Source organism: Nipponia nippon, unplaced genomic scaffold (assembly GCF_047370975.1).
Source record: "Nipponia nippon isolate SJK-2023a ecotype South Korea unplaced genomic scaffold, ASM4737097v1 scaffold_2, whole genome shotgun sequence".
Classification (NCBI taxonomy): domain Eukaryota; kingdom Metazoa; phylum Chordata; class Aves; order Pelecaniformes; family Threskiornithidae; genus Nipponia; species Nipponia nippon.
The window spans coordinates 58,248,310-58,275,984 of NW_028262336.1; the positions used below are offsets into that span (position 1 = coordinate 58,248,310).

General features: G+C 39.3%; 1 protein-coding gene across 1 annotated transcript in view; it reads left to right on the forward strand.

The window, feature by feature from the left end:
• The window catches only part of OCA2 (OCA2 melanosomal transmembrane protein), a 182,469-nt gene that overhangs the window by 96,496 nt on the left and 58,298 nt on the right, over positions 1 to 27,675 (forward strand). Inside the window, exons 18-20 of the mRNA XM_009472559.2 lie at positions 11,887 to 12,014; positions 17,864 to 17,923; positions 18,472 to 18,576. Coding sequence (XP_009470834.1) covers positions 11,887 to 12,014; positions 17,864 to 17,923; positions 18,472 to 18,576 — 293 coding nt within the window. The remainder of the gene's footprint in view (positions 1 to 11,886; positions 12,015 to 17,863; positions 17,924 to 18,471; positions 18,577 to 27,675) is intronic.

A 27,675-nucleotide genomic window follows, 5' to 3' on the forward strand; every position in this document is an offset into this window, starting at 1 on the left:
TATATTCATTGTGGTTTAACTTCTGACTGTGGCCTTGGTCTGTAAATTCTGCTGCAGAGACTTTTGAGGATCTGAAACTCTCTTTTTGCAATTTATCTTAACTAGTCGTATCTTGCATCATTGAAACATTTTAAAACTGTGACTGAAATAAGAGAAAAGTAGGGAAATAATTGTTTTCATTTAATTTAAACTGACTTCTCTTTGTTTGGTAGACCATGTTGTGCAGAGCTCCTTTTTATTTTATTGCCAGAGCATTAAAGGAGAAATGTGTTCAGTTTCTGCATTAAAGGAGAAATGTGTTCAGTTTCTGCAGATGCAAGAGACTCCTGTTGTATTGTCACTCCTTTGGATACCAGTTGTCATATTTTCTGACTCATTTCCATAATTTACAGAAAAATTGTTGAATTCACATGATAAATTAAATACCTTAATTGGAAAGGGATTCGGCAGAACAAAACCCCCCAAATTATGTCTACAGAGAATGTTATGCAAATTATAGAAAAAAATTTGTCTTAAGCTGCAGAGAGGAGTGACACCTCAAATTCAGGGAAGTGGACTGGATCTGAAGTTTCTCCCATATAATTTCTCTTGATTTTCATCCTGCTTTTATTTAAGTGGATATGCGCAATTTTCAGCTTACGCTGTAATTTATCTAGGTGAACCAATAATTATAATAGAGTTGGAACTGAGTGGCCCTTGTCTGGTAGCTTGCTTAGTGGTGAAGAAAGGGCTGCATTGCCCTAGAGAACTTCACAAACTTGCTTAAATTTGCTATTGAATCACAGAATGTCGCAAGTTCCATATCAATCTTTACTTGGCTTAGAAACACTGAAGCTAGTTTTCCATTACTGCAGCCTACTAAGATTTTTAACAACTAACTTCATCTATTTTCTTTTCTGCAACATTTTCAATAAGGAACTCACTGCAGCAATGATTCTTCCCTAACAACTTTGAGACAGATCTGCAGGGTCAGTATGTGTAAAAGCTTGCACGGGAGTTAGCAGTGCTGTAACCAAAGACAGAAACCTTAAACTTAGAGATCTTCGACTAAATTATTTAATCGTATAAGCTAAAAAAGAACTAATGTTGCATAAGTGAAATAAATGCAGTCCATGTGGTTTGGTTCTGAATGTGCAGCCTAGGAAGCTGCCTAAGAAGAACTCTAATAAGCTTTTTTCCTCAGCTTTTATCTGGGGCCTGGGACAGAGTATATATGTGCATTTGAACTTGTGCTAAAAGATATCTTTAGAATGGTGAAAATGTTTTTAAACTTGAACTACTGCCCTGTAGCTCCATGAAGAAGATCCTGCCTCACAGTGTGCAGCAGAACTTCTCGAGTCCAAAAGTTTTATAAATGGTCATGGAGAAGGAGCACAAGGCTGAGAAAGGTGTGGACAGATCCCATTAGTCTGCAAGGGGTGTTAACACAGGAGTATCCACAAGGCTCTTATTTTTACACTGTAAAATGTTATTCTGGAACTTTTTTCTCATCTGCTATCAGCCATAAATAGGTTAAACCATGTTATGCTACTATCCTGTATGACAGTGGAGTTGTATAAATCTGACACTGTTTACAAACAATAAAATGATATGTGCAGAAACAAACAAACTTGACTCTAAAAATTTAAGTGTTTGTACCTATAGAGAGGGAGGAAAAGAGAAAGTGTTCATATTTTGGAAATGTTTGGCTTCAGGTTAATTTATGCAGTAGTTAAAATGAAAGGTTCATTATAGAGCTACTCAGTATTACTGAGGAGTTATATTATAAAATGTTTGAAAAAACAGATCAATTTAATAAGCTGGTGTATAATTGTTTAGTGCTTAAGAAAACAGAAAATCCTGGCGAGACAGACAGCTATTAAGCTATAAAAACTGGTGAATGACATAGATTTAAGAAAACATAGGCTTAAAGCCGAAAGCCACATTGTTAAGTTTAGCACATCTTATATTTCATGTCTTATATCACTATATCCTCATTTTAAAAAGTGCACATTTACTCTTTAATTTGTCACTGAATCGAACATTTATCTCCAGATTATCTAGGATCTGTGATATTAATCAGTTTTAGCTAGGAGAGCTTGTACGTATTGACTGCTAAGTAATGGCTCAAATGATACTGAATTATCAACTGTATTTAAAGCTGTCACAGCCAATATTTTCTTTTCCTTGTATTTTTTTTTTCCTCCTTGTATTTTTATTTTATTTTATTACTTTGTAAAGCTTTCCAACATGGCTTGATAAACTAAGGAACCAGATGCAAAGCCTGGTAAGCAACATTTATGAACCTTTTCTATACAGCTAAAAATATCATCTGGAATACTCTGTGGTTGCCTGGAAACTCCTTCACACATTTCAGTAAAGTAGATGGTTTTGGTCCCCAAAACATTTGGATTAGGGATGCATTTTCTGTATATGGCAGTAAGCTCTCATTTTCAAAGTATTAGTGGTGATGTTATGCTTGTGATATTGTGGGCAAAAAGGGGACCATTTCTTATACCTGGAGGTAAGAATTTATTGTTAGTCTAATTAAAGTTGTATCAGTGTAAACAAACCAGAACAAACAGTTATTGTTACTCCTCTTACGATAATACTAATACTTGCAGTCCAAATTATCCAATTAATACAAAACAAAACTCATTAACAATATACAGTTAAAACTGTTGAACAAAAAAACCCAACAAAAAAACCCCAAAACAACAAAATACTTCTAGTATGTCCCCCTTATATTCTGATGTTAGGGTCACCCTTTGATGCTCTGCAGGGTGCTAATGTTCACGAGTTTAGGCTGGGAGGAGCCACAACAAAGTGTTGATATCTTCAGGTCTTTGCTGGGATGAGCATGATAGGAGTGTCTTCCTCCTCTTTACCAGCAGGTGAATAGTGTTCATGCTGATGTTTTCTTCCTCCATGTGCTTGGGTCCACTTGAGCTGATTTTTATATATTTTCTAAAGCTTTACACTTCACTTTTTCAAACTTGGTCTTCGGCTCTGCATTATACCCAATTTTATCATATGCAGTGTGTTGTATGTATGTTACATATTTGTTTCTTGTGCTTTTTGTTACCCCTAAAATGGGTTTGGACCATCTCCTAAGTTTGCTCTGTCACCTATAACTAACCATTGTTGAGTTGCTGATAAACCTGGGGCCTTTGGTGTCATCCTATGCATCCCTTTTTAGCTGCAATTACTCATCCTGTGCGCTCTTGTCTGCGGCAACTTTTTTCTTCTCGTACAGTTTTCCATTAACGCTCCACCTGCATGAAGCTGTGACACTGGTTTCCATGACTAGTTTCTTTTATTTCCTGACCCGATAATGGTAAACAGAGCAACAAATCGTAGCATCTTACAACAGTGTCCAGACTAATGTAGTAAGAGTAGTAAGATTAGAGCCGTGTTTTTAGGCACCTCTCTTTCAAAGTTCTCAACCCTTTCTGGACACCCTTCCAGGTCCTTGCAGTTGTGCTTGCAGGGGTTGATCTGCAGCCCTTTTCCCCAGGTGGTGTCAGCTACAACTGTCAGTGGAGTTTGGCATATTTGTCCTCATTTAGTGCTCTTCGCCTCCCTGCCTTTGCTTCATTCATCTACTATTTTATCTGTTCTGGCATGCAGTAGTGGTGGTTTAAGTTGTCTAGTACTTTTACATTGAGGTCAAGAAGAGCACTGCATAGAACTGGCCTGCTGGCCTCTGAGTATGAAGTATGGAGATTTGATTGCACCATGAAGATATGAATTGTTGTTTTAAAATGAGAATGGACATAACTGTATTTAAGAGACTTAGTACATCGTTGATTCACAGTGATGTTGAAAAAATTCCTGGTACAATGTATATGAATATGAGTTAAAAATAAATTTGACAATTATTTTGTAATAATGAGAATGTTGGAATAGAGCTAAACTGATGCCATCAGCATTGACTTGCACTCAGAAAGTCTTGTCCAGATCTTAGTTATTCCTTCTTCCCAACATAACACTTTCTTCCTGAAAATAAGAGAAATCTGCTTTCCATGATCCTCGCAGTCTTTCTTAATTTCTTTTAGGATAGTTTTCAAAAAATTCTGCCCTTGAAGTTGCACAGTCCTCTTTACAAACATGTAATTAAGCATGGAAAATATCCTCTGTCCTTGCAGCTGCCCATACGCTTGATGAGAAAAAAACAAGAACCAGTAACAGCTGTATCTGCTATTGCAGCTTTTGCTATTGTATCTGCTATTGCTTACTTCTGGAAAAGTTGACCTTTCCTCTATCTTGATATTTGCATCTTCTCAAATTGTTTTTGGTTCACAAGAGTCAATGAGGCTACGGCAATAGAGTGTGTTTCTTTGCAGTGACCTTTACTGAGATAATTCTAAATTTTTTAGACTTATGGATTGATGCAATATACACGACTATGTATCTGTCAACACATCTTCCCTGTAGATGCAGTGCCTAGCTATAGCAAACTCTAACCAGGGTTTCGTTCTTACAGTGTTCTATCTTGAATGCCATCCTATCTCATCTATGAAATTGCATTTGGACAATTAACGAATTTAGGTGTTGACATTGCAATACAACAGTGAATGTGATTTCTGCATTCTGAAATATGCATTCTGCATACCTCATGGTATTACAGCTATGCAACAAAGTCCAGCCCGTCCTTTCCTAATGCACTTGTGCTGATCTGTGATTGCAGAGCAGCTAGTCCTTGCTTTATGCTACACTTCTGGGTTTTAAAATCGCAATTACCTTCTATCAGCATAGGTTTCTGCTTATTTTGCCTTGTGTGGGATTATAGTATCCACCAACTTTTTTCATGTTCTTTTAATCGTCTTGTATTGTACCAAGTATTTTCTGTTGCAGCGCAAGCTATCCTGGGCTGTCATCATCACAGTTCTGTCCCCAAGGAGTAGCTTTAAACTGCGGTGCTACAAATAGCACAGAACAACTAAAAATTATTTCTATGAAGTTAAGTCTATGAAAAGAGACTGCTCAAAAGACCAGCAAGTTGCTTTGTAAGAGAGCAACTTTATAAAAAAAGATTAAAGATAAAACAGTGCTTATCAGTTGACAGAAAGTATTACTTATAAACATTCAGCATTATTTCAGAATGTATATTTTGCACCAAGCCACTTTCCATCATTTGTCAGCAGTCCTGGCTGTCCAGGGACATCCCAGTCGACTGGAAGTTATCAACTGTGATGCCCATCTACAAGAAGGGCTGGGATGAGGATCCAGGGAACTACAGGCCTGTCAGCCTGACCTTGGTGCCGGGAAAGGTCATGGAGCAGATCATCCTGAGTGCCATCACGCAGCATGTACGGGACAACCAGGGGATCAGGCCCAGTCAGCCTAGGTTTGTGAAAGGCAGGTCCTGCTTGACTAACCTGATCTCCTTCTATGACAAGGTGACCCGCTTAGTGGATGAGGGAAAGGTTGTGGATGTTGTCTACCTGGACTTTAGTAAGGCCTTTGACATGGTTTCCCACAACATTCTCCTGGAGAAGCTGGCTGCTCATGGCTTGGATGGACGTGCACTTCGCTGGGTAAAAAACTGGCTGGATGGCCGGGCCCAAAGAGTTGTGGTGAATGGAGTTAAATCCAGTTGGTGGCCAGTGACAAGTGGTGTTCCCCAGGGCTCAGTACTGGGGCCAGTTCTGTTTAGTATCTTTATCAGTGATCTGGACGAGGGGATCAAGTGCACCCTCGGTAAGTTTGCAGGTGACACCAAGTTGGGTGGAAGTGTTGATCTGCTGGAGGGTAGGAAGGCTACCTACAAAGGGACCTGGACAGGCTGGATCAATGGGTCGAGGCCAATTGTACGAGGTTCAACAAGGCTAAGTGCCAGGTCCTGCACTTGGGTCACAACACCCCCATGCAACGCTACAGGCTGGGGGAGGAGTGGCTGGAGAGCTGCCTGGCAGAAAAGGACCTGGGGGTGTTGGTCAACAGCCAGCTGAATATGAGCCAGCAGTGTGCCCAGGTGGCCAAGAAGGCCACTAGCATCCTGGCTTGTATCAGAAATAGTGTGGCCAGCAGGACTAGTGAAGTGATTGTCCCCCTGTACTCGGCACTGGTGAGGCCGCACCTCTAACACTGTGTTCAGTTTTGGGCACCTCATTACAAGAAGGACATGGAGGTGCTGGAGCATGTCCAAAGAAGGGCAACAAAGCTGGTGAAGGGTCTAGAGCACAAGTCTTATGAGGAGTGGCTGAGGCAACTGGGGTTGTTTAGCCTGGAGAAGAGGAGGCTGCAGGGAGACCTTATTGTTCTCTACAACTACCTGAAAAGAGGTTGTAGCGAGGTGGGGGTCAGTCTCTTCTCCCAAGTAACAAGCGATAGGACAAGAGGAAATGGCCTCAAGCTGCGCCAGGGGAGGTTTAGGTTGGATATTAGGAAAAACTTCTTCACCGAGAGGGTGGTCAAGCACTGGAACAGGCTGCCCAGGGAAGTGGTTGAGTCCCCATCCCTGGAGGTATTTAAAAGACGTATAGATGTGGTGCTTAGGGACATGGTTTAGTGGTGGACTTGGCAGTGCTGGGTTAATGGTTGAACTTGATGATCTTAAATGTCTTTTCCAACCTAAATGATTCTATGATTCTATGATTTTCAGGGATGCCCATCCTATTGTCTGCATATAGTATTATATTTTCATCTGGCAGAAGCTGGTCTAGCCCATTTTTGAAAAAAACTCTACTTATTTCACAACCACTATAAATATGTGACCCTGACCACTATAAATATGTGACCCTGAATATTGTGTAGCCTGAATCTTCCTCGCTGCTATTATACCTCCTCCTCACTCCCTCTTGGTCTACCCACTACTGCCACCACAAGCAGGTTGCTCTCTGCCCTCTGGAGCAGCCTGATACCTACCCAAAAACTTGCCAGGACCCCTTTTATCTTCTTGTCTTTGAGCTAAATATCCTGGATTCTTTAAATTTTACTTCAGAAGCCAACTTTTCAGAGTGTTGATTGTGCTTACTTATCTGCCTTGGATTTCCTGAAGGGTATGCATCTTACTTAAAGTATATCTTCTCAGGGTTTACCAGGGATGACTAGAGCAGAGGTTGCTTCATAGGATTTACCATTTATAGTCCTGGTTCTGTATTTCAGTGGGCCATTATGTTCAGTTGTGAGCCACTGTATTTCTTGAGTCTTTTCTGCAGGACTGTTAGGGAGATTCAGTTGCTTCCCCCGCCTGGATCTGAGCAGTTTTAACTTTTCCTACCTAAATGTGGTACCCTGTGCCTGTGTCTCTTGAACAGCGCTCTGTTTTGACCAGGCCAGCATCAAGCTCATGCAATGTTATCCCAGCTGTGGTTTTCAGTGCATATGTCTCAAGTGTCATTTCAGTTTCCACAAAAGTGGGATTTCTGTGTACTCTCAGTATTAACAACTACATTATTTCAAATTCTGTGCACGTAAAGTGAACATACAGTGTCTACATGTTCACATTGTTAGGAGGAAGCTTATTAGCTTTTCAGCTGGTAGTAGGTCAGACAAAATTACTTTTACTAAGGAATACAAATTTTTCTTAATGAGCATTTGAAAGTCCTACAGATTATACAGTAATTTTTACTTTCATTTCTTTCTCTTTCACCTATCTTCCTCCCACATATTGTAGACTTCTCTTTGATTCTATTAGATTGTTTTCTGTTTTCAAGTTCTTCTGCTTGATAATTTCAAAATAAGGGTTTTCTGAGTAGGATTGGAATTGTATTCTGCTCATCATGAGCAGAATTTATTGTTCCAAAGGTGGTTTACCCTACTGGGTAAAGCGTAGGAGAAAAGAAAAGCACTCAAGCTATTTCTACTGTACCTTATTTCTGGTCCCAAGCAGAAGACATGGGAATCTTTTCTATGAAGAATGCATTATAAATTTGCAAGGTGCATTTTGTAATAAAATTTCATTTTATTTTTCCTAAAATAAATAGAAGCTGTCACTGTCTTCAACAGGTACCATATCAGTGCAGCAATGGAATTTAGATTCAGTTTCTCTCCATGTTATATTTCCAGAACATCAGTTGTTGTGAAACAGAGGCACTAAAAGGCAGTAAAGGAAGCGGTCTGTGGAACTACAAATGGGCTTTGCTTTCACTATAGTAATGAGAAGTTATTTTTTGAAATTATTTCTATTTATCTTCCTCCTGGCTATCTTTTGTGGCCCAGTAAGCTAGAAAATAAATGAACAGAGCAGCCAGTCTTTAATATATCCTAGTACTTTCAATTATTCAAAAAGGAAGGAATACCTTCACATTGAATCCAGGGCAAATGCAAAGCTACCCAAGTATATAAAACACTGATATAGTATGTTCACAGTCATGAGCGTACTTAGGCCTTGGAAAAGCCTTAGAAAACCTGCCCACTTAGTAAGGCAGGCTGCCACATGTTTGTTAACTTTGTAGTTAACTTTGATGAACAGTTCAGCAGAGAGCGGTCAGTCAAGCAGTTATGGCATACACTAACTACCGTGGCCTTCAGGCTTCAGAATAAGACATTACTCTCATCCGGCTGCAGGGTGCTTGAAGTCAAACTGTGGTACTAAAAGGCATTGTGAACTGAGATTTTGCATGAAGTCCCCCAAATTCCTTGAGAGACTTCCTCCTTCCTCTCCTCTTTTCTGCACTCCCATCCTGTGTCCTTCCTCTGAGAGATGGGTAACTGTACCTCCTCTTTGCAGGCCTAGCAAGGAAAGCAAATATACTCTGAACAGACCGTGTGTGTAGACTGAAATACGCTCTGTGCAGCCAGAACTGGCAGCTGATGTGCTTGAGCCTCCAGGGAACTGTACTTGCCAGAGCACTGCAGGAGGACACATCCCTTGCCTGTCCACATTCCCAGGGAACAATATTGTAAAAGCAAGGCACTGTTCTCTCATGCAAAGCTGCATGTATGGAGCTAATGCATGCTGATAACATTCGTGGTGCTGGAAAATGCCTGGTTCTATCCACCTCTCGTGCAATTCAATTATATTTGATTAGCTTTAGCAAATAATTGTTATCTCCATACAGCATGTTCAAGTGGATTTGTTTTCATTGGAGGCAGGAGGGTAGAAATAATGCCAAGGAATTATCATAGATCGTTTCAGAACTCTTCAGAAATTGCTGTTCTTTAATTCTTCGCTTTGTTGTACTTACATAAAAAATGTATGTGACAACGTTGTCATTTACGTTTGTACAAAATAGCAGTAAAATTCTGCTGCTAAACTCCTGATCTGCACACATCTATGTCCCCTTGCAGTATTCCTCTAACAGGAATTGCCATCGTTTTTATTTATTTAAGGCGGAGCTGGGCCCACTGTTCTTTTACTGGAATTCAGAGAACAGCCAAGACAACAGTCAGAAGAAAATTAGGCAGTGCATTTCCATAACACCTTTCTTTGTGTTCAGAGAAAATAACTATCTAATTTGCATGGACAGGTTCACTTCGTTTTTGGAAAGACAGTAAATCGACTATGCTAGCAAAAAGGCATGGTAGAGAGGAACTGACAGTTCTCTCCTCACTTTCTTTGCTATTTTGTGAACTCCGGGAGCACTCCTGTCCCTGTGTTTTGTAACTGTTTTTTGCGAAGTCTTTACACATACCCAGAGTCCGGTGCACCAAAAAAAATTTACACATTTTCAGTTTATGCCACAATCCAGCATTCATCCTGAGTAGTACAGAGTATTACCACTCTTAGATCAGTCCTGGAGCCTCTTTCCAGTGGGTGGTAAAAAAGTCATTCTTCACAAGAAAATTTGGGACCAGCTATTCCCACCCTGCTCTCTTGTGGTTGTTTTTGCTTTCCTCCTCCCCTGCAGTACGATGCTCATGCATAAGCTATTTTTGACCACACAGTCTGATTAGATCACTGTGACCAAAGCAGCGAAAAGACTTGCTCAGCTTGCAGCATGGCAGCATTTCTGTCTTTGGAGGTGAGCAGAGCTGGCTGTGAGACATGGTTTTTGGATCCAGTGAGGCACTCAGATCAGGTTTTAATCAAAATTTGGATCAGGAATAATGTAGGAGCTGAAGCTATGAAATTTGGGATACAAAATTCTTTCAGTTTTCAGCTCTCTGCTTAGCTTTGGCTTTGTTTCAACATATATGGTGGTATTTCTGCTGACAAACCATTAAATTTCCTAGTCCTTCATACCTATTTCCTTACAAGGATTTCCCTGCATCTCCCTGTAGGTCAGGTTTGCACCAGACTAAAGAAAAAATCTTGTGACAGCCACTTATCAAGGAAACAGCAAGACCAGAGTGATCAGCTGTGTCAGAACTTTTCAAGAAGGATCATGGGGAGAGGCCTGGGGAAGGGAGAAGTCATTTGTAGTGCTGGAAAACATGGTTTCGGCCAAGCAGAGAGGACAGAAGCCAGACTAGGGGGATCAAGAATAGAGCTGAATTGGGGAGATGGCACTTGGAGATGCTTCAGAGGAAAGAAATGGGTCATCAGCTGAAGAGTTTGTGTCACAGAGAGCGTTTTGGTTTTGGAGCCAAAAAATGCAAGAAGCATGATTTCACTGCTGCGTAGATACGACAGCAGAAAATAAAACCACCTCAGAGCATGAAAGCTGGAGGTAGTGTCAAGCTGGCTGGTTTAGCTCTCCTTACCAAACAGACCAGCCAGAGTAACTCCTGAGCTGCTGGTTTCAGCTTTTGGGCAGGTCGGGTTGCCCCATTGCAATATTTTCAGCAGATGTTCCTTACAGATCACAGTTAACTTGAAATTCTCATTTAAAGAGTACAGTACGTCACTGAAAACTCCTAAAATGTACTTGAGAAAGCAAAACGTGTTCTTCACTTAGGGAATATTTATGTGACACTGTTCGGGTTTTTTTGGTTTTTTTTTGTTTTTTTTTTTTTTTAAATAGTTAATGTTTAAAGCTTCATGAAGAGGGAGAACCTTTGGTCTCTTTATGTCTTTTATATTTAAATAGGATTTAAATGGGATATAGATTGATTTTAAACTGTTGAATGTCTTTGGATCTCTTTCTTCTTTTAACCTACCAGAAAAACACTTACATGCAAGCTGTAAATTGAATGGCTTAAACTTGAATTCATCTCCTACCTTCGAATTTTCTTACAACTGAGGTTCTTGAAGACTTTTGGAGAGGGCTCACTTTACTCATCTATCTGCTTTGTAGCAGGGACCTTTTCTACCTAAGTTACATTTGTTATTTGATTATGTTTGTGACTTAAAGTTGTTTGCCAGCAAAGATTGTTATTCTTTGTTCCTCACTTTTTCTGCAATTTTGTGAATCCATCACTTTCCAACTGCAAATATATGAAATAGCATAAGTTGTATGAAATAGTCATAGCAAAGAGAGAAAGAACTTGATGAGCTGGGAGGCTTTATTTCCATGCCATTAAAAAAACCTTAAATTATGTATCTTAGTTTTTTGTGTTAAAAAAAATAAATCTGCTATTTAGGAAAAAAATATAAAAGACAGACAGAAAGAAGAGCATCATTCTGAGGAAATAACCACCCCACCCCCTTTTGTTTCATGTCTGAAATCCCATTCCACTGCTTAAGATAAATTTGTCAGAGGAATCAAACAGCTCCAGGAAGCATTTTAACTGTGCAGAGAGAAAGTGAGCCTTGCTCGGACAGGTGAATCGCTGATTACGTTCTCTGGCTGATTGTGCATTTGATTTGCATTTTCTCTTAATCAGTTACCAAAATATGTGTCTTAAAACACTTCAGGATGTATAGAGGGATCCTGTCTGGAAAGAGCCTGTTTTTCTATTTAAAGTCAGTCCCTCTTCTGTTTTGAAGAGCTTTTCCCTTCCTCTGTTTATCTTCTAGAGCACATAGCCAGTGAGTCTTCAAGGCCCTGAAAAATGCAATACTGTAACTCTTATGTTGGTGGCACATAGGAAGTCTGTGAAGTGTAAAGTGTTGTTGTTCTGTTTTTTCTAATGCAGGCTGGATTGCCATGTTGGGAGCCATTTGGCTGCTAGTGCTAGCAGACAGCCATGATTTTGAGATGATATTGAACAGAGTTGAGTGGGCAACCCTCCTTTTCTTTGCAGCATTGTTTGTTCTCATGGAGGTAAGATTCTCTGATCTCTAAAGCCTGAAGAGTTACAACTGACTTAAAATGTGAATTATGTTCCTGGGCAGAGGCCTCCTGCAGATTCAGTCCCGCTGGAATATTGAAGATCGAGTGTAGTCATGATAGTACAGAGAGAAATTGCACAGTGGTGGAAGTTGGCTGGACCTCTTTGAGATTTAATTTTTCACTGTAATCTTGGCCTCACTCTCTGTCCTTCTGCTGCATTTGCTGAATGTATCTGACACAATCATTTTCATGCAAGTGGAATTTTAGTTTGCAGGTTTGTCAGCCGTCTATGTGTGCAGATAGTTTATATGTATTTTTGTGTTTGTTTTGCAATTATTTAGACAAGTGATAGGAAAAATAAAAGAAGAAGAATAAACTAGAGTTGAAAATTGATCCTAATGCTGTCTGCTACATGCTGGCTACCAAATGGCCTAAGAGATTTCACGGGACTATGGTTTGAAAGGATAATATCACTGAATTTCTGTTTGCAAGTGTAATTTAAAAAGATATTCAGTACTTGAAATGCCTGGATGTCGTGCTGTGTAGTTTCTTTGTGTTTGTCTGCTTGACTATTAGAAACAGTCCAGCATGTTTGTATCCAATTTTATTTACTGTTTGATGCTTTTGTATACCCTGAGAGGATTTATTTTTACCCCAAATGTTTGGATAATTCTTCCTATGAGTACTCACATTTACTTGTCAATTAGGTTTCTGTACATTCCCCAGAATGCTGATGTTTTTCTGTTGTTATTTGTTGGGTTTAAATGTTAAACGTGACTGAGAAAACCGAAGTGACCACTGGCACTGCCACGGCTAGTGAATTGTCTGAGTGAGCAGCTTGGGAAAAGCCTGTAATAACAAATTTGCTCACACAGCCTCCTTCCTCCTCACCCCCCCAGTACTTGCAGAGAGCCCAAGAATTTGTAAATTGGGATCTATTAAAAAAAATCACCAACAGTAAAAGGGACAAAATTTGAAGCAAATACAAACAGCAAATAATTCAACTAACTCTAATGCCAAACTGGAAGTCAAAATCAAAATCTGGTAACTTCTGAGAAGGTGGATGGAAACTCTGATTATTGTTAGGCTTCTTTGCAAGGTAGTAGGCCTAAAATTCATCAGGAAATGTTGATTTATTGTCCACCCATTAGTACAGGCAATTTTTAGTTCTCTATGATGTTACCACACTCTATATATCCTTGTGTTTTCTAGCTCTGATAGGGAATCCATATTGAAGCCATGTTTATTTTGTCTGCTGCTGCTGTAGCAGTTTATTAGTTGTTACCCCTGATGTATTTATTGTTTTAGCTTGGATTGAGTGGTTTTGATTTGAGTGCTGTGTGACTGCACAATAACATAGTGAAACACGCAGGAAGTTATTTACCATTTACTGCCAGGCTTTGGATACGACTGTTGTAATTCACTGAACTTCATTTTTATGGTTTCTCAGGTCACCAATGAATAGTTTACTAACAAAAGAATATTTTTCCTGGCTCTGTAGAATAACAGCAGTTTAAGGTCATGAAAGAAACTTGTACATATAATCAAGAAAAAAAGTGAGAGACACTAAATTCTTCCCCATAAATGAATGAGAAAATGTTCTAAGTATCATTGCTGCTAATTTTGATCTGAATCTATTGCCCTTTGGATTAGCAGGAGATGACAGTCCTTGCCAAGGCATCTTTCTTTCCTTTAGGTTAACAATGTCAAGAAGAAACAAGTCAAAACAAAGACATGCATTGAAGTATAAGAAATCTTTCCATGAGCTAGACACTCAGCAGTTGTCAGCTCATATTCTTGTGGGTCACCCTTGGTGATCCTTCACCTTAGAGGGTTCCCAGTATGAAGCTATTTCCTACTGCTATAAATGTTCCCTTTCCTATGGCAAGGCACATTTAAAAACCTGTGTGGGACTTAGGCTGCAAGTCATTTTGGAAAATGTGAATTAAGTTCCAGAGCCACGGGGGAACTCTTGGAGGTATTGCCTTTGCCTGCCTATTGGTCTAGTCTGGTAGATCTTTTGCAATCAAAAAGCTGGAAATCCTTTGGAGCTCACTTGTTTTCTATTGTGTCCTTCGGGTAATTCATCTTTACAACTGTCCAACTGTCTTTTTAGTCGTTGTTCACAACTGGCTGTTACAGGCTATAAAATCTATCTGCTTCTTTTGTCTCTTTGTGACATAAGTTCCTGTGCCTCTCAGGGATAGAGTATTTTGTTCAATTTTATAGTAAAAATCGACATTTTACCTTAGTCCCTTCAGGCAGAGTTTATTTACAACAGTCATAATGACATGCTGTCCATAAGAGGGTTTCATGCAAATTTTTGTACATAAATTAAACTTTGATCTAAAATGGTACATGATGTTTTTCTGTAGTAAAACTATATTTTGAGCTGTCAGACAGGAGCTAGTATGCTTGAAGGCACCAATTAGTGCAGTAATACTTATTCCTCTTAGAACACACAGGAAGATCCAGGAGAACCTCTGTGCGGTTTACACCCAGGGGAGGCCAGTGGCAGGGTGCTAATTGCTGACTTTCACTTAGGCGCCTGCAGGCGATAGGCCTGGATATCATAGAGACATCCTAAAGTTGATTATGTGGTTAGTACTGTCATCATCTCTAAAGTGATGGGCTACCTGCAGACTGACTGTCTTGCAGGAGTGATGTGCGTGTCCTTCACTCCCTTCCCTCTTTCATAGAATCATAGAATCATAGAATACTTTGGCATGGACGGGATCTTTAAAGGTCACCTAGTCCAAACCCCCTGCAATCAGAAGGGACATCTTCAACTAGCTCAGGTTGCTCAGAGCCCTGTCTAGCCTGTCCTTGAATGTTTCCAAGGACGGGGCATCTACCACCTCTCTGGGCAACCTGTTCCAGTGTTTCACCACCCTCATCGTGAAATTTTTTTTCCTTGTGTTTAGTCTAAATCTACCCTCCTTTAGTTTAAAACTACTGCCCCTTGTCCTGTTGCAGCAGGCCTTGCTAAAAAGATTATCCCCATCTTTCCTGTAGGCCCCTGTATTGAAAGGCTCTCCTCGCAGCCTTCTCTTCTCCAGGCTGAACAACCCTAACTCAGCCTTTCCTCATAGCAGAGGTGTTCCAACCCTCTGATCATTTTTGTGGCCCTCCTCTGGACCCGCTCCAACAGGCCCATGTCTTTCCTGTGCTGAGGACCCCAGGGCTGGATGCAGCACTCCAGGTGGGGTCTCACCAGAGCAGAGTAGAGGGGCAGAATCACCTCCCTCAACCTGCTGGCCACACTTCTTTTGGTGCAGCCCAGGATACGGTTGGCTTTCTGGGCTGCGAGAGCACATTGCCGACTCATGTCCAGCTTTTCGTCTATCAGTACCCCCAAGTCCCTCTCTGTAGGGCTGCTCTCAATCTGTTCATCCCCCAGACTGTATTGATACCGAGGATTGCCCTGACCCAGGCGCAGGACCCTGCACTTGGCCTTGTTGAGCCTCATGAGATTCACACAGGCCCATTTCTCCAACTTGTCCAGGTCCCTCTGGATGGCATCCTGTCCCTCAGGCATGTTGACTGCACCACTCTGCTTGGTGTCATCTGCAAACTTGCTGAGGGTGCACTTGATCCCGCTGTCTATGTCATTAATGAAGATATTGAACAGCACTGGCCTCAGTACGGACCCCTGAGGGACACCATTTGTCATTGGTCTCCATCTGGACATCGAGCCATTGACCACTACCCTCTGGATGCGACCATCTAGCCAGTTAGCTATCCACCAAACAGTCCACCCATCAAATCCATATCCTTCCAATTTAGAGAGAAGGATATTGTGGGGGACCATGTCAAAGGCCTTACAGAAGTCCAGATAGATGACATCCATAGCTCTTCCCTTGTCCACTGATGAAGTCACTCCATCCTAGAAGGCCCCTAGTCCGGTCAGGCAGAATATTGGGATATTCTTTCCTGAATATCTCTTTTGTAGTACCATGTCTGGATTCCAGAACAAATTTCGAGTGTTACTGAAAAGTAATACGTTGTGTTAATAGATAATTAAGTAATAAGGCAGTAGTGTTAGCTGAATGTAACTCTGAGCTCTGGTTGCTGACAGCTATGTGTTAAAAAGTTTATTTTAAAGTGTGAATGCAAAGCAATTGCAGAAAAAATATTACAGTTCATTAAAAATACTGTTTTTACATACATTTTGAAAGTCACTTCCATAACCTTTGAGTTAACAAAGCAACACAAATAACTTTTAGAATGAAAATGGTAACTCAAAATTACCAAGAATTCATTTCTTAGGAAACTTTCTCCTGGGAATTTAAAGTAATGAAAAAATGTCCATTTTTTTTAATGTAAGGGGTATGTGTATGTATTTAAAAGTCTTATCATTTGTTTTCTGTGTGCTGTGTCTTTAAATGTAGATATACCTTTTCTGGTGCAATGCATTGTTAAAAGGAGATATAGTTTCTGGGCCAAATGTCCTATGTGGTGATACCCAAACCACCAGCCCTCAGCTGCTGCCTGAACGAGCTGCAGGTACAGGAATTGCTGGTCTGAATGACAGCCCCGTTGTCAATCTGACATTACCGTGTCTTACACCACACCGATCGGTGCCTATTAGGATCTTTGTCCATCTCTGTCATGGAATTTGACAGTGTGCGAGTTGAATGGTATTTTTCCAGTGATGCCTCTGAAGGACTCTGTCTGACTGCTAGGTGTGCGGGTTATACAGAATTGTGTTGTGTGAATACTGACTTCCGTGGCTCTGTGTGGGAATGGAGTCAGTAAGTGAGGCATCACAGCTGACTGATTCTTTGTCATGGCAGAAAAAAATGAAAGAAAGTCAATCAGCTTGGTCCAGGCTGAACCAAAAATGGTGATTTTTCCCCCCCAAGAAACTGAAAAGTCATAAAACAGATATACCCCATTCAACCTGAAAATAGTACTTCATTCTGGACACTTGTAAGAAAAGAAAAAAACAAAGTGAATTAAAGGGTAGCTCTCATGAGTTAAAATTCCCCTTTTACCTTGTAGTTTGAAGGAATAGATCATTCTCCCGGGGTGTGAATAACTCAGTTTATATTCTCCTGTCTGCCCAAGGAGAGATCAAAGCCATCACCACTAGGCTGGAGTCTTGCTATGTCTTTTCATCCATGGTAGTGACCATGATTGTATGGGATTTTATCTGAGTATCCTGTACAAATGGGAATGGGTCTCCCAGGGAGGACAAAGCACTGTGGTCCAGGCTGCCCTGGGCCTGGTGTTTACAGGGCTCGCCTCCTCAGTTCGGGTGCCTGGCAGGGGGATTGGAGAGCTGGTTTTCCTGCCCTTCAGGTGCTGCTGCCTCTGTGCCAATTTCTGTTCACCCAAGATCTCTGGGCTCATTTTAGCAGATGGGTACTGTTGCTTTTTTATGGGTCTGAGAAACCTGTTTAACAGAAACATGTATTTTGCTTTCTCTTTTCTTTGTCTGAGACGGAGCACAAGATGCCTGATTTCATCTGACCTTTTGGTTTTGGGGAAGTTGGTTTAAAATCAGTTGTGTTCAGGTATTCAGAAAACATGTATCCACTGAAGAGTGGCATCTTTAAATTTCAGCCGTTCTCTGATGCCTGTGCCCCACACTCTTAAGTAATTCCCCCAGTCATTCCAGCACAATGAACCCACTTCTGCAAATATAGCTACCAACTCCTGCCGTGTCTTTTCTTCCTACCAATTGCAAAGTTGCTGTAGAAGCTGCATGAGATGAATATCGATATCTTGTGAATAGGAAGGAATTGTTGTATTTGCTTATATCCACTGAAAAAAATGTAACTGCATCAGGTGCTTCACTAATGAATATCAATGTCTTTTTTTTTTTTTTTTTGTAGGCTTTGGCTCATCTGCACTTAATAGACTATATAGGAGAGCAGACAGCTTTGTTAATAAAGGTATGTTTAAAATATTGACAGTTTTTTAACAGGTAAGGAAAACAGTTTTAGTCCAATAGAATAATTAATAATACTTTCACTTTAAATTTAATGTTAATGATTACATTCCTGCATCAGCAATATCAAGAAAGCATGTTATACTTTGGCATGGGTGATATTTAATATGTATATATCTGTCCACAGCTAGAATAAACATAGCCATAAATGCAAAAGGGAAGACTTTTCTGTAGTCTAAAAACCCCAAGAAAAATATAAAGAGTAAAAGGGGAAAATTTAGAGTTGCACTGTTTATTTGTGTGAAATGTAAGTATGACTATTACAAATACCAGTCTTTGTATTTCTATTTATTCAAATTTTCTTGGAAAAAGAACAATATCATGCTACTAAATGTCAGACTATTTTCTTTAGATGCTTTTCTTATCTCGCAGCCTGAAGGAATAATAAATGTTGATAAATTAAAACTGTGGAGAACATGCAATTATGCCATCGGGGGGGACAGAGCAACACTGATCTCATCAAAGTTGTAATTTGACCTCTCTCAATTCCAGGTGGTTCCTGAGGACCAGCGCCTGGCAGTGGCCATTATTTTAGTGCTCTGGGTGTCTGCTTTGGCCTCCTCCGTGATCGACAATATCCCCTTCACAGCTACAATGGTAGGGGTCTGCGCAGCACTTGCACATCCTCCTTCTGGTGCTGGCAAGGGAGCTGAGCTTGATTTGTTGGGTTTTTTTGTTTTTTTTTTCACCTCTGCTGTGTTGTAGTTTATTTTATCCCGTAAGGTTGAATCATTATTACAATCTTATTCATACCATTTAGACATCTAGCTGGCCATTGCTGCCAGCAGTTGCAGTGTGCTGTGTAACTAGATCCACTGTTTCAGCTGTATTTTTGCACTTTGCCTGTTATATCCACATCTGTAGCTGAAAAGTAAGATTGTCTTTTTGATGGAAACTGTCACTAACCACCCGCTGCTGTCTACATTTTCCCTCTATGCACACCGTAGTTACACTAATGCTTTTTTTAACACCTGAACCTTTTATTGCTACCTTACTTATGTAATTAGTTTAAAAAACAGCAAATAACAGTAATCGTAACAAATGTGTATCAGCAGCTAAGTTTTAATATCAGAAAAATATCAAATTATAACAAATTAGGGCATGATCAGATAGGTTTATTCAATCAAGTTCTCTGTTTAAAGTGCAATAATCCCTTCATTATACTGTATACTGTATACAGTATACTGATTCATTGTTAGAGCTTGTTCTCAGCTAAGTATAATTTTTTCTTCCATTGTTATCGTGTGGTCATGTCCACCTTTAACCTGTGTCAAGGTTTAAGACACTTCTTATAGGTCATAAGATACGTTGGACAGATTTGCAACTGCTTATAATTATATGTTAATATGGTATTTTGGTTTGATTGCCATGGTGTTTCCTGTGGAATTATACTGATTTAACAGCAACAGACTGCAAGCAATAGGCATGAAGGGAAAGATTGGTTCAGGATGAGTCACCTCTCAGCAAACACTTGAGGACTATTAAGGAATAATGCAGAAATCATAGCTTCAATGGTTTTCCCTCACATCCAGCTAGTCTATGAAAATTGGTTTGGAGCAATACCAAAAGACACCTGCATGCACATCAACCAAAGGGTCTTTTACAAGCTTTGAAAGGAACCCTCTTTTAAAGAAGTATGTTTTGGGGAATGGGACTGAAACACAGGAATGTTTTGGGATGCTTGAAGACCACTTCCTTTGTGTCTTTGAGAGAGTGAAATATGGATGGAAAGGAAGAGATTCCTGGCAAGATTTTAGACATTTCAAATGTATATCTTTTTCATCCTGTTCTGGGCTGAACCTAAGAGACTGCTACAATTATTTTTTCTTTAAAAAGAGGTGGAGAGATGAAAAAGGAAGAAAGAAAAATGCAGGCATATTCTCACCTGTGCAAGAGCAGCCATTAGCTGAGGTGTTAAGACATTAATGTGTTATACGGCAGACTAAAGTCGAGACCTAGCATCATCTAGCTCAATGCACGGGCTTGGACTTTGGTCTTTGTCATTCTATATTAGAAAATACTTACAGAAAATTCCTAAATAACTAAGTCCCAAGTTCTTATGTAAGATTGTATAAACTTTCATTTAAAATTTTTTTTGTTTCTTTGGCACTGGGTTCCTACTGTCAAAACAAGCAATATTTGATTTTGGAAGGCTATTTATCACTACATAGGTCAAAGTTATGAAGTGCTGCTGAGGAGTATTACATATATTGAACTCAGCTCTTTTGTAGAATAGCTTTTCGCTAATCAGGGACTGAGTGTGTGTGCATGTAATAAACACACGGTGCAACAACTATTTCTTAGATCTCTGTTTATTTATTGACTTGCTATTTACAGAAACAAGCTGTAATTATTAATAGCAGAAAACCATCCACACAGTAAATTCACTTATTCAGCCACATAGTTCACTGACACATTCACACAGTTACCCAGCTGACATGCTTCTACATATGAGTTTGGTTTCACATGCGTTAGTGATATTGGAGTATAGGGCACCTGCTATGGTGTAGCCATGAATGATCCTGTCCTTTCTTGGCAAAAGGTGCCAGCTTCACAGCTGAGCCTGCACTCGTAATTATGGAAGATGCAGATGTACTGACTCCCTCCAGTGAAGCCCTCCAAGAGGTTCACAAATCTCCTTCAGTGGTGAACAAATGTCTGTATGACAATGGGGCAATAGCTCTTGTGATTTTTGCAGTCATAGTCTTGATGGATCAAGTACTGGGTAGGGATATGGGACCCATCAAGTTCCTCCCATGTTTTGAACCTACAGATACAAAAAATCTAGGTGGTTTTGCAGGTATCAGCTGCATGCTCTGGCTAAGAAAAGAGTGTTTGGAGGATGGCATCAGAGACCTCTGCCAATAGTGGATTTGCTCACCCCAAGGTGGTGAGCCACTGATCAGTAGGAGTTAGGGGAAATGGGGCTCACAGGGTGACAATCTATTTGACTTGTACCTGGATAGGGATTCCTCAAATATCATGCAAAGAGGGTGAAAGGCTTGGTGGCAGCTTACAGTCAAGGGCACTAACAGAGTCTCTTCTGCCTTAGAAAGGTGAGTATCCAGTGCTTTTTGTCCCATATTCCATGGATGAGACAGTCTTGCCAGTCTCAGCTCTTCTGGTTTTCAGTCTCCAGCTGACTGCAGGCAAAACTACTGTGATGGCAAGGGTGCTTAGAAAGTCATATTGCTCCATTCCATTGCTCCTCAGCAGTAGGAAGGTGCAAGAAGACAAGCATTAGTTCATTCATGGGATGTCCCCAACACTGCCTCTGTGTTGCTGGATAAGGTCTTCCATTCATCCCCTACAACACCGTGCAGTGCACGGTGTCCAGACTTGGAGCAAGGAGATGGGATGGATTACACACAGTGTAGTAACTCAGAAATGACATGAGAGGGGACAGAAATAAGGGTCTCCAATGTGAGGTGACTGCCCCCACCTGGACTGAAGGCATCATAGAAGAAGAGACTCAGCTCCAACTCTTTCAGTCTCCTATTACAACACATTACTTGTTAATGTAGAAGTAGCCCATATAATTGATATGTAGAGTGTTTTCACCCTAATGTAGAGGTAGCCCATACAATTGATATGTACAGTATTTTGACCCAGGACCTGCCTGAGAAATGTAAGAAATACAGAATTCCACTATAGCATGTAAAAAGGCCTGAGGCTTGTCTTACAAGGCACATAGCTGGAGGGGAGAAAAAGAGAAAAACCTGCAGATAGTTCTGTAACTGTGATACTGTGTTTCTTTCAAAAAAAACCCAACAAGTTGAAGGATGGTTGTCCAAATTTTCATTTCAGCTTCTTTGTACTAGCAGGATAATCAGATTCATAATTACTTTCTTTGTGTATAGAAAAAATAAAAATGAAAAAAAATGTGGATGCCTAATTAATGGATCTTGAGACTAAAAATTTCACTTTTGGATAAAGTGGACTGGTCCATTTTAAGTTTCAGATTTGACAGCATTAAAATTCATAGCTGGCTGATTCTTACCTTAACGGGATGTGGAAGTGGAAGCTGTAGATCAATATTTTGAAAAGGTAATTAGAATATGAATATATCTGAGCCAGCATTACAAAGAATTCTAGGAAATATACTGTTTTATGAATTGAAGTAATGAAAACAGATAAGGAAAATAGTTTCCTAGAAGAAAATCTAAGCATTTTCAAAAATTGCTAAGTATCTACATAGACAAGTTAGGATTCTTGCTTATCCTAAAACATAAACACAACACATTATCTGCAGTCTTAAGAACAAAACCTAAATATTTTCAGTTATATTAAGATGGAAATGTTTTAAGGTGCAAAATATTAATGTGTTTAAACATTTTGGACACATTCATGCTTTTCAGCAGCCTTCAGCACCAGCATCATGGAGAAGAACTTTTCTTTAATAAAAAATTCTGAAATTACAAAAATCAGATTAGCTTAGTATTTGAAGCATCTTACCCTGAAAATACCTTTTCAGTGCAACACCATTGTTGGTCAAATTCTTCTTTGCTCTAGACAAGAGTAAATCTGGTATAACCCCACCATCAAATATGTCAGTACTGTATGGAATTCATGTACAGAGGTCGGTAAACTGAAATCTCTGTAAAGAGCTCAGAACACAGCAAGTATTTTATGCTACAGAGGATGCTGTAGAATGATAATTGTGTACATGAAACAGTGGAATGAGTTTCTGAGGGCACTTAGCTCATCATAGGTTGATTACTTTTACTGTTTCTGTCTCAGTGAAATTCTGTTTGTGTTAAACTAAAATAAAGCATTGGAGCCGCACAAAGACAAAACAGTCTTCAGAGTATCTTCCAATTGCTTGTTTCATGTAATTTGTCCTGAATGCAAAGATCATCAACTGCCCCAAAGCAAGATGAGACTGAAACTTGCTTGATGAACTGTAATCCCAAGACTTTTCCCTTCTCTTTAAGCATTGGAGAGTGAAGATCCAGCTCCCTAATTAAATAGATGTTTATATGAGTGAGTGTTTATTGCACTTCATTGCATAAGCATGCCTGGCAATTGTGGTAGGAAAATCAATCATTTTTTGTCAATATGTAAAAAACGTACTATAGCAAAATATTTCGAGTTTGAGATATACTTTGTGGGTAACTCCGTGAACTCTGACTGTATGCAAAAGACTATGTTGCCAGCAGCAAATCTAATATATATAAATATACCTGAGAGTTGCTTAAAAAACACCCACAAAATGTTCTGTGCATAAAAAATTAATAAACCATGAGCTTAGTTATTAAGTCTCACACATTTTAATTCACGAATGACACGGGTTTTTTTCATGTTGGCTATCCAGCTTTCTTTGTCTGAAGAATAAATGTGGTGAATCAGGCAGTGATGTTCTATGTATCATGCTATTAATCCTCTGATATTTTTCCTCTTTTTTCAACAGGCTAAACTCACAATGACATTCCTTGACAGGCAGACTTATTTGTTTTTAAGGCCTGCATTTTCCTAGTATTGCCATTTAAATAGCCACAGATTTCTGCCCTTAGAGTGTTAGGTGACATGATTTTATTACCAGTATGCTCTTTAGTTTAATTGACATGTTTTATCAGCCACATATGCTGGAGCCATCTGTTTATATTTTTCTTTTATTACCAGAATTAAAAATATAGCTATAGTAAATCCTTGTTTTAGCTGAGTTTAAACACTATTTCCTCAACAGAGAGTAACAAACAATTTCCATTAACCACCTGGCTGGCAAGGTGACTTAGTCTCTGACAGGTCTTTGTTAGAAACCAGATAATTTTCGGCCCACTATTTATTGCCTCTAAAACTATCAGAGTCTTTTCATTTGCATACTGAATATTTTGTATGTATCTCATGTTATTAGTGCCAGTTTTATTTTTGGATCTTCTTTGCCTTCTGCCCTACCAGAGTTGTCTATGATGCCCTGCATTTCAGTGCTTGATAAATGTGTAAAACTGGGCCATAGCCATAGAGATAGAACAATCATCAACCATTTAGAAAACTACAAACAGGTTTTTTGTATTAATGCATATTCTCTGCACTTTTCACAGAAGACGTACTTACCACATGCAGTTCTTAGCAAAGTGAGTGCCATGAAATCCCATGGTGTAGAGCAGCAATGAGTCCCTAAAATAAAAACACAAATTGCTGTTTCATTGTCATTTTGCACAAATAGACAAAATGGGCCATATGACCTGATGGTTTATACTGCACTGCATAGGTACAGGAGAAAGTTGTCTGTTACCCTTCTTGCACAATGGGGGTGTGTGATTACTTGTACAAGTGTTATCTTTGGGAAGCAGAAGTAGCTGAGAACACTTCACCCTGCTGTTTCTTACAAGTCTCCTGCCATCCCTGGAAGAGACACTCACTGATAGAGCAGGACCAGTGCCCCTCCAGTTTGGTCTCCTCTCCTCATATCCAGGGTACAGCTAGTAAAGCTAAATCATCATTTCTGCTTGTATTTCAGAAGAAGGTCTTCTTTCTTCATCTCCTTGACTGGTGAAATGCCACGCTCACGAGAAAGTTTTGTCGTAAAAATAGGCGAATAGGATAAAGGTCTTGATTCAACTTGTTCTTGGGTAATTTGGAGTCTTGGAAAAGAGGCTGTGACAGCAAGGTGTGAAAATGTTAACTCTTTGGTTATGGTTTTGCTTACAAGGAATGCAGTTTATTTATATAAGATAAAAAAATGTGAAAACAAAATGTTCAAGGCCCTCCATTCCACTTTCGTACAAACAGGGCTAGAAGGAACAAGGCTTGGGACGTGCCAAGTAGGCTCTCTCTGTCAAGTAGATAACAGAATTGTGATGTGCAAACATCACCACCAGTCTCTTCCAACAAAAAGGGACTGCATACCACAATATAAATGCAAGGATTGTTATGAGAAAATTAACAGTGTTTTATGAAGTTTGGCTTAGTAGTAATTGGTGTATATAATTCTAGTTAAAATCTCTCAGTTTTCTCTTTTTCAAAGCCTTGATTTAAAGTAAAAATTGAGCTTCCTTTCTTTTTGATTGTTTTTTCTGGCTTAAATTTTGAGGATGTTAGTGAGCTAAGAGGGATGAGAAGAAATGTGCTGTCCTTCAGAATCATATTTTTTTGAGTCTGAATTAATTTCTTATAATATTAATTGTTAATAGATGATGTTTTCTAGGGAAGGTGGGTAATTTAGAACAGTAATAAAATCCTATTCCATTTTTAAAAGCTTGCAAAAGTGATTCAAGATTAAAAACAGTGTAAAAGATGAAAATATACATATTTCCATTTTTGTTCTTTTTATGTTTGTAACGCATCTTATGTACTTCCACAGTATATGGTATAATCAAACATATTCATCACAGGGATTGATTTCAATTAGGATAGTTATAAAGACAAATGTGCCAACATCTGTAGACACTTGTAGACACTTGTTCTTTGTGCATCAGCTTACATCCTATATATATAATTCGTATAACACCCTATATAGAATCAAGATTAATGACTGACTCCTTTCTGTATCAAGTCTTTGAGGACATTCTCCTTTTTCCAGGTACAGTCATTATTTCCTACAGTTGCATTTTTCTGTTTTACTGGAGGCAGATAGTCTTACAATGGTGGTAGGTGAGAGAGAGTTGGCTTTGCTCTGTTGAGCTATATCACTCATTTTATCTGAATCCTGCCAATCAAGCAGCAATGTGGGCTGGTTCAATATCGAACTTTCCAGCAAAATTAGCAAGTTTTCTAGAAGCTAGTCAAACAAAGATTTATCCTGGTAAGGTTATTGAAATAAACGGTATAAGAAATGAAATCTATTTTCCTGATAAGACGTTATTATGTTCCTTCTAATAATGATAAAGGTGCTGTTTGCCTAATCTGAAGAGGGAATAATGAAGGAAACATGAGGCTTCATAAGCTTTAACTTTTGCTTTTTTCTCTGTTAGGGAGTAGCACTTCATAAAACTATGAAAAAAAAATCTGCATTCCAAATATTTTAAATCAATATGACAAAGGTATTTGTACAGTATGTATTGCAGGCAACTATATCTCAGTTTGCAAAGTATCCTAACTTGCAGTGCTTTTGATGCTATTGTAAATGTCTATGGCTTGAATCAGAAACAGTTGTAGAACCAATTCAGTTTTTCAAAAACATTGAAAACTGCAGTGAAAAGTTTCCCTCTAACCCTTTAAAGTTTTGCATTTCTCTTTTTAGTGCTCAGGTTAACTGTAACAGTAGAAAAAGCTGAGGTTTGAGGTATTGATAGTGCAAAAATGTTGCCTTGCACATAATTGCATGAGTGAATGTGACAAAAAGTGTTAAAGGTGATTTGGGGAGAAAACAGAGAGGCAGGTTCCTTTATAACTGACCCTGTGCATGATCCTTATATATTGAAAAAGGAGACGATGAAGCAATGGGAAATGCCCATTATTATTATGAAATTAATTATTATGAATCCTTTTCAAAAGAATTTACAGTATTTCTAAGTGGAAGAAAAGCAGTGTTATGTCAAGGAGATAACAATAACACCAGTGGGGTCAAATGTGTATCTGGCCTTCTAAAATACTTTTTTGGGTTTAAAAAATTAAGAAATGGAGATTCAAGCACATTACACACACAATTGCACCTTCTCTTGATACATTGCAATGTATCTTTGTGTTTAAAAGAAGACGCAGTGAGTTGAAACCTTTGTTCAGTGACTTTCTTCCAGGGGCTTTCTGTGTCTTCAATCAATAAAGATTTACAGGACACTGAGAGCTCCTGATGCTGAGCTCCTTCACTAAACAGAGAACCAAATTTTCTGATGGGAGTATTATGCGTATGTGGCTGCAAATACCTAGCAGAGTTACCTCATGGTCTTTCTGTCTGGGATCTCTGTTTTGCTTCTTGCTTTCCCTGTCCTTCACAGAGCTGTAATTAGGGAAGGGGCTCCTGGAGGGCCGTAGGGCTCTGTTTCCTGCACGGTTCCAACTAGTGGGGTGTGAAAATGGCATTACTTGCTCTGCACTTGGGTGCTGGCTGGCAACAGCTTTAGGACTGACCTCAACAGCAAGAAAACTGGATAATCATTTTAATCCACTCTACCTACCCACCTTCTCTGTGCTGGGCAGGACATGCAGAAGGAGGAGTCTAATTTAAAAAAGTGTTGCTAGTCTGCATAGTTCAAGATTGTGTCCTGCAACAAGTGAGTTACTGTAGTACATCAGGATACTTGCAAATAATTCTGAGGAACTAAATAATCATTTTTAGTTCTCTGGACAAAATTACACAGTAGGAAAAAATGCTTTAATTAGGTTGAGCAAGATGGCTTATCCTGTGATTTCAGTATTTGTGTTTAAATTTTGTTCTATGTTGAAACACAACGTTGTTTTGAAATAAATATAAAATAGAATCATAGAATCATTTATGTTGGAAAAGACCTTTAAGACTGAGTCCAACCACAAACCCAACACTACCACATCTACCACTAAACCATGTCCCTAAGCACCACATCTACACTTAAATTGCCTGAGAAGATCCAGGCTCATAAAAATAACTATTATCATCACCACTATCAGTGGCTCTTTGCTGCTTCATTTTTAGAGATCTTGTTTCCAAAACACCCTTTTAGATGCGTGAGTTGTTTCTTTTCCTGCATATGTTAGTGCTTGCTGTATTTTTGACATCAGGGATGGGTTAATTGCAGATCATAGAATCATAGAATCATTTAGGTTGGAAAAGACCTTTAA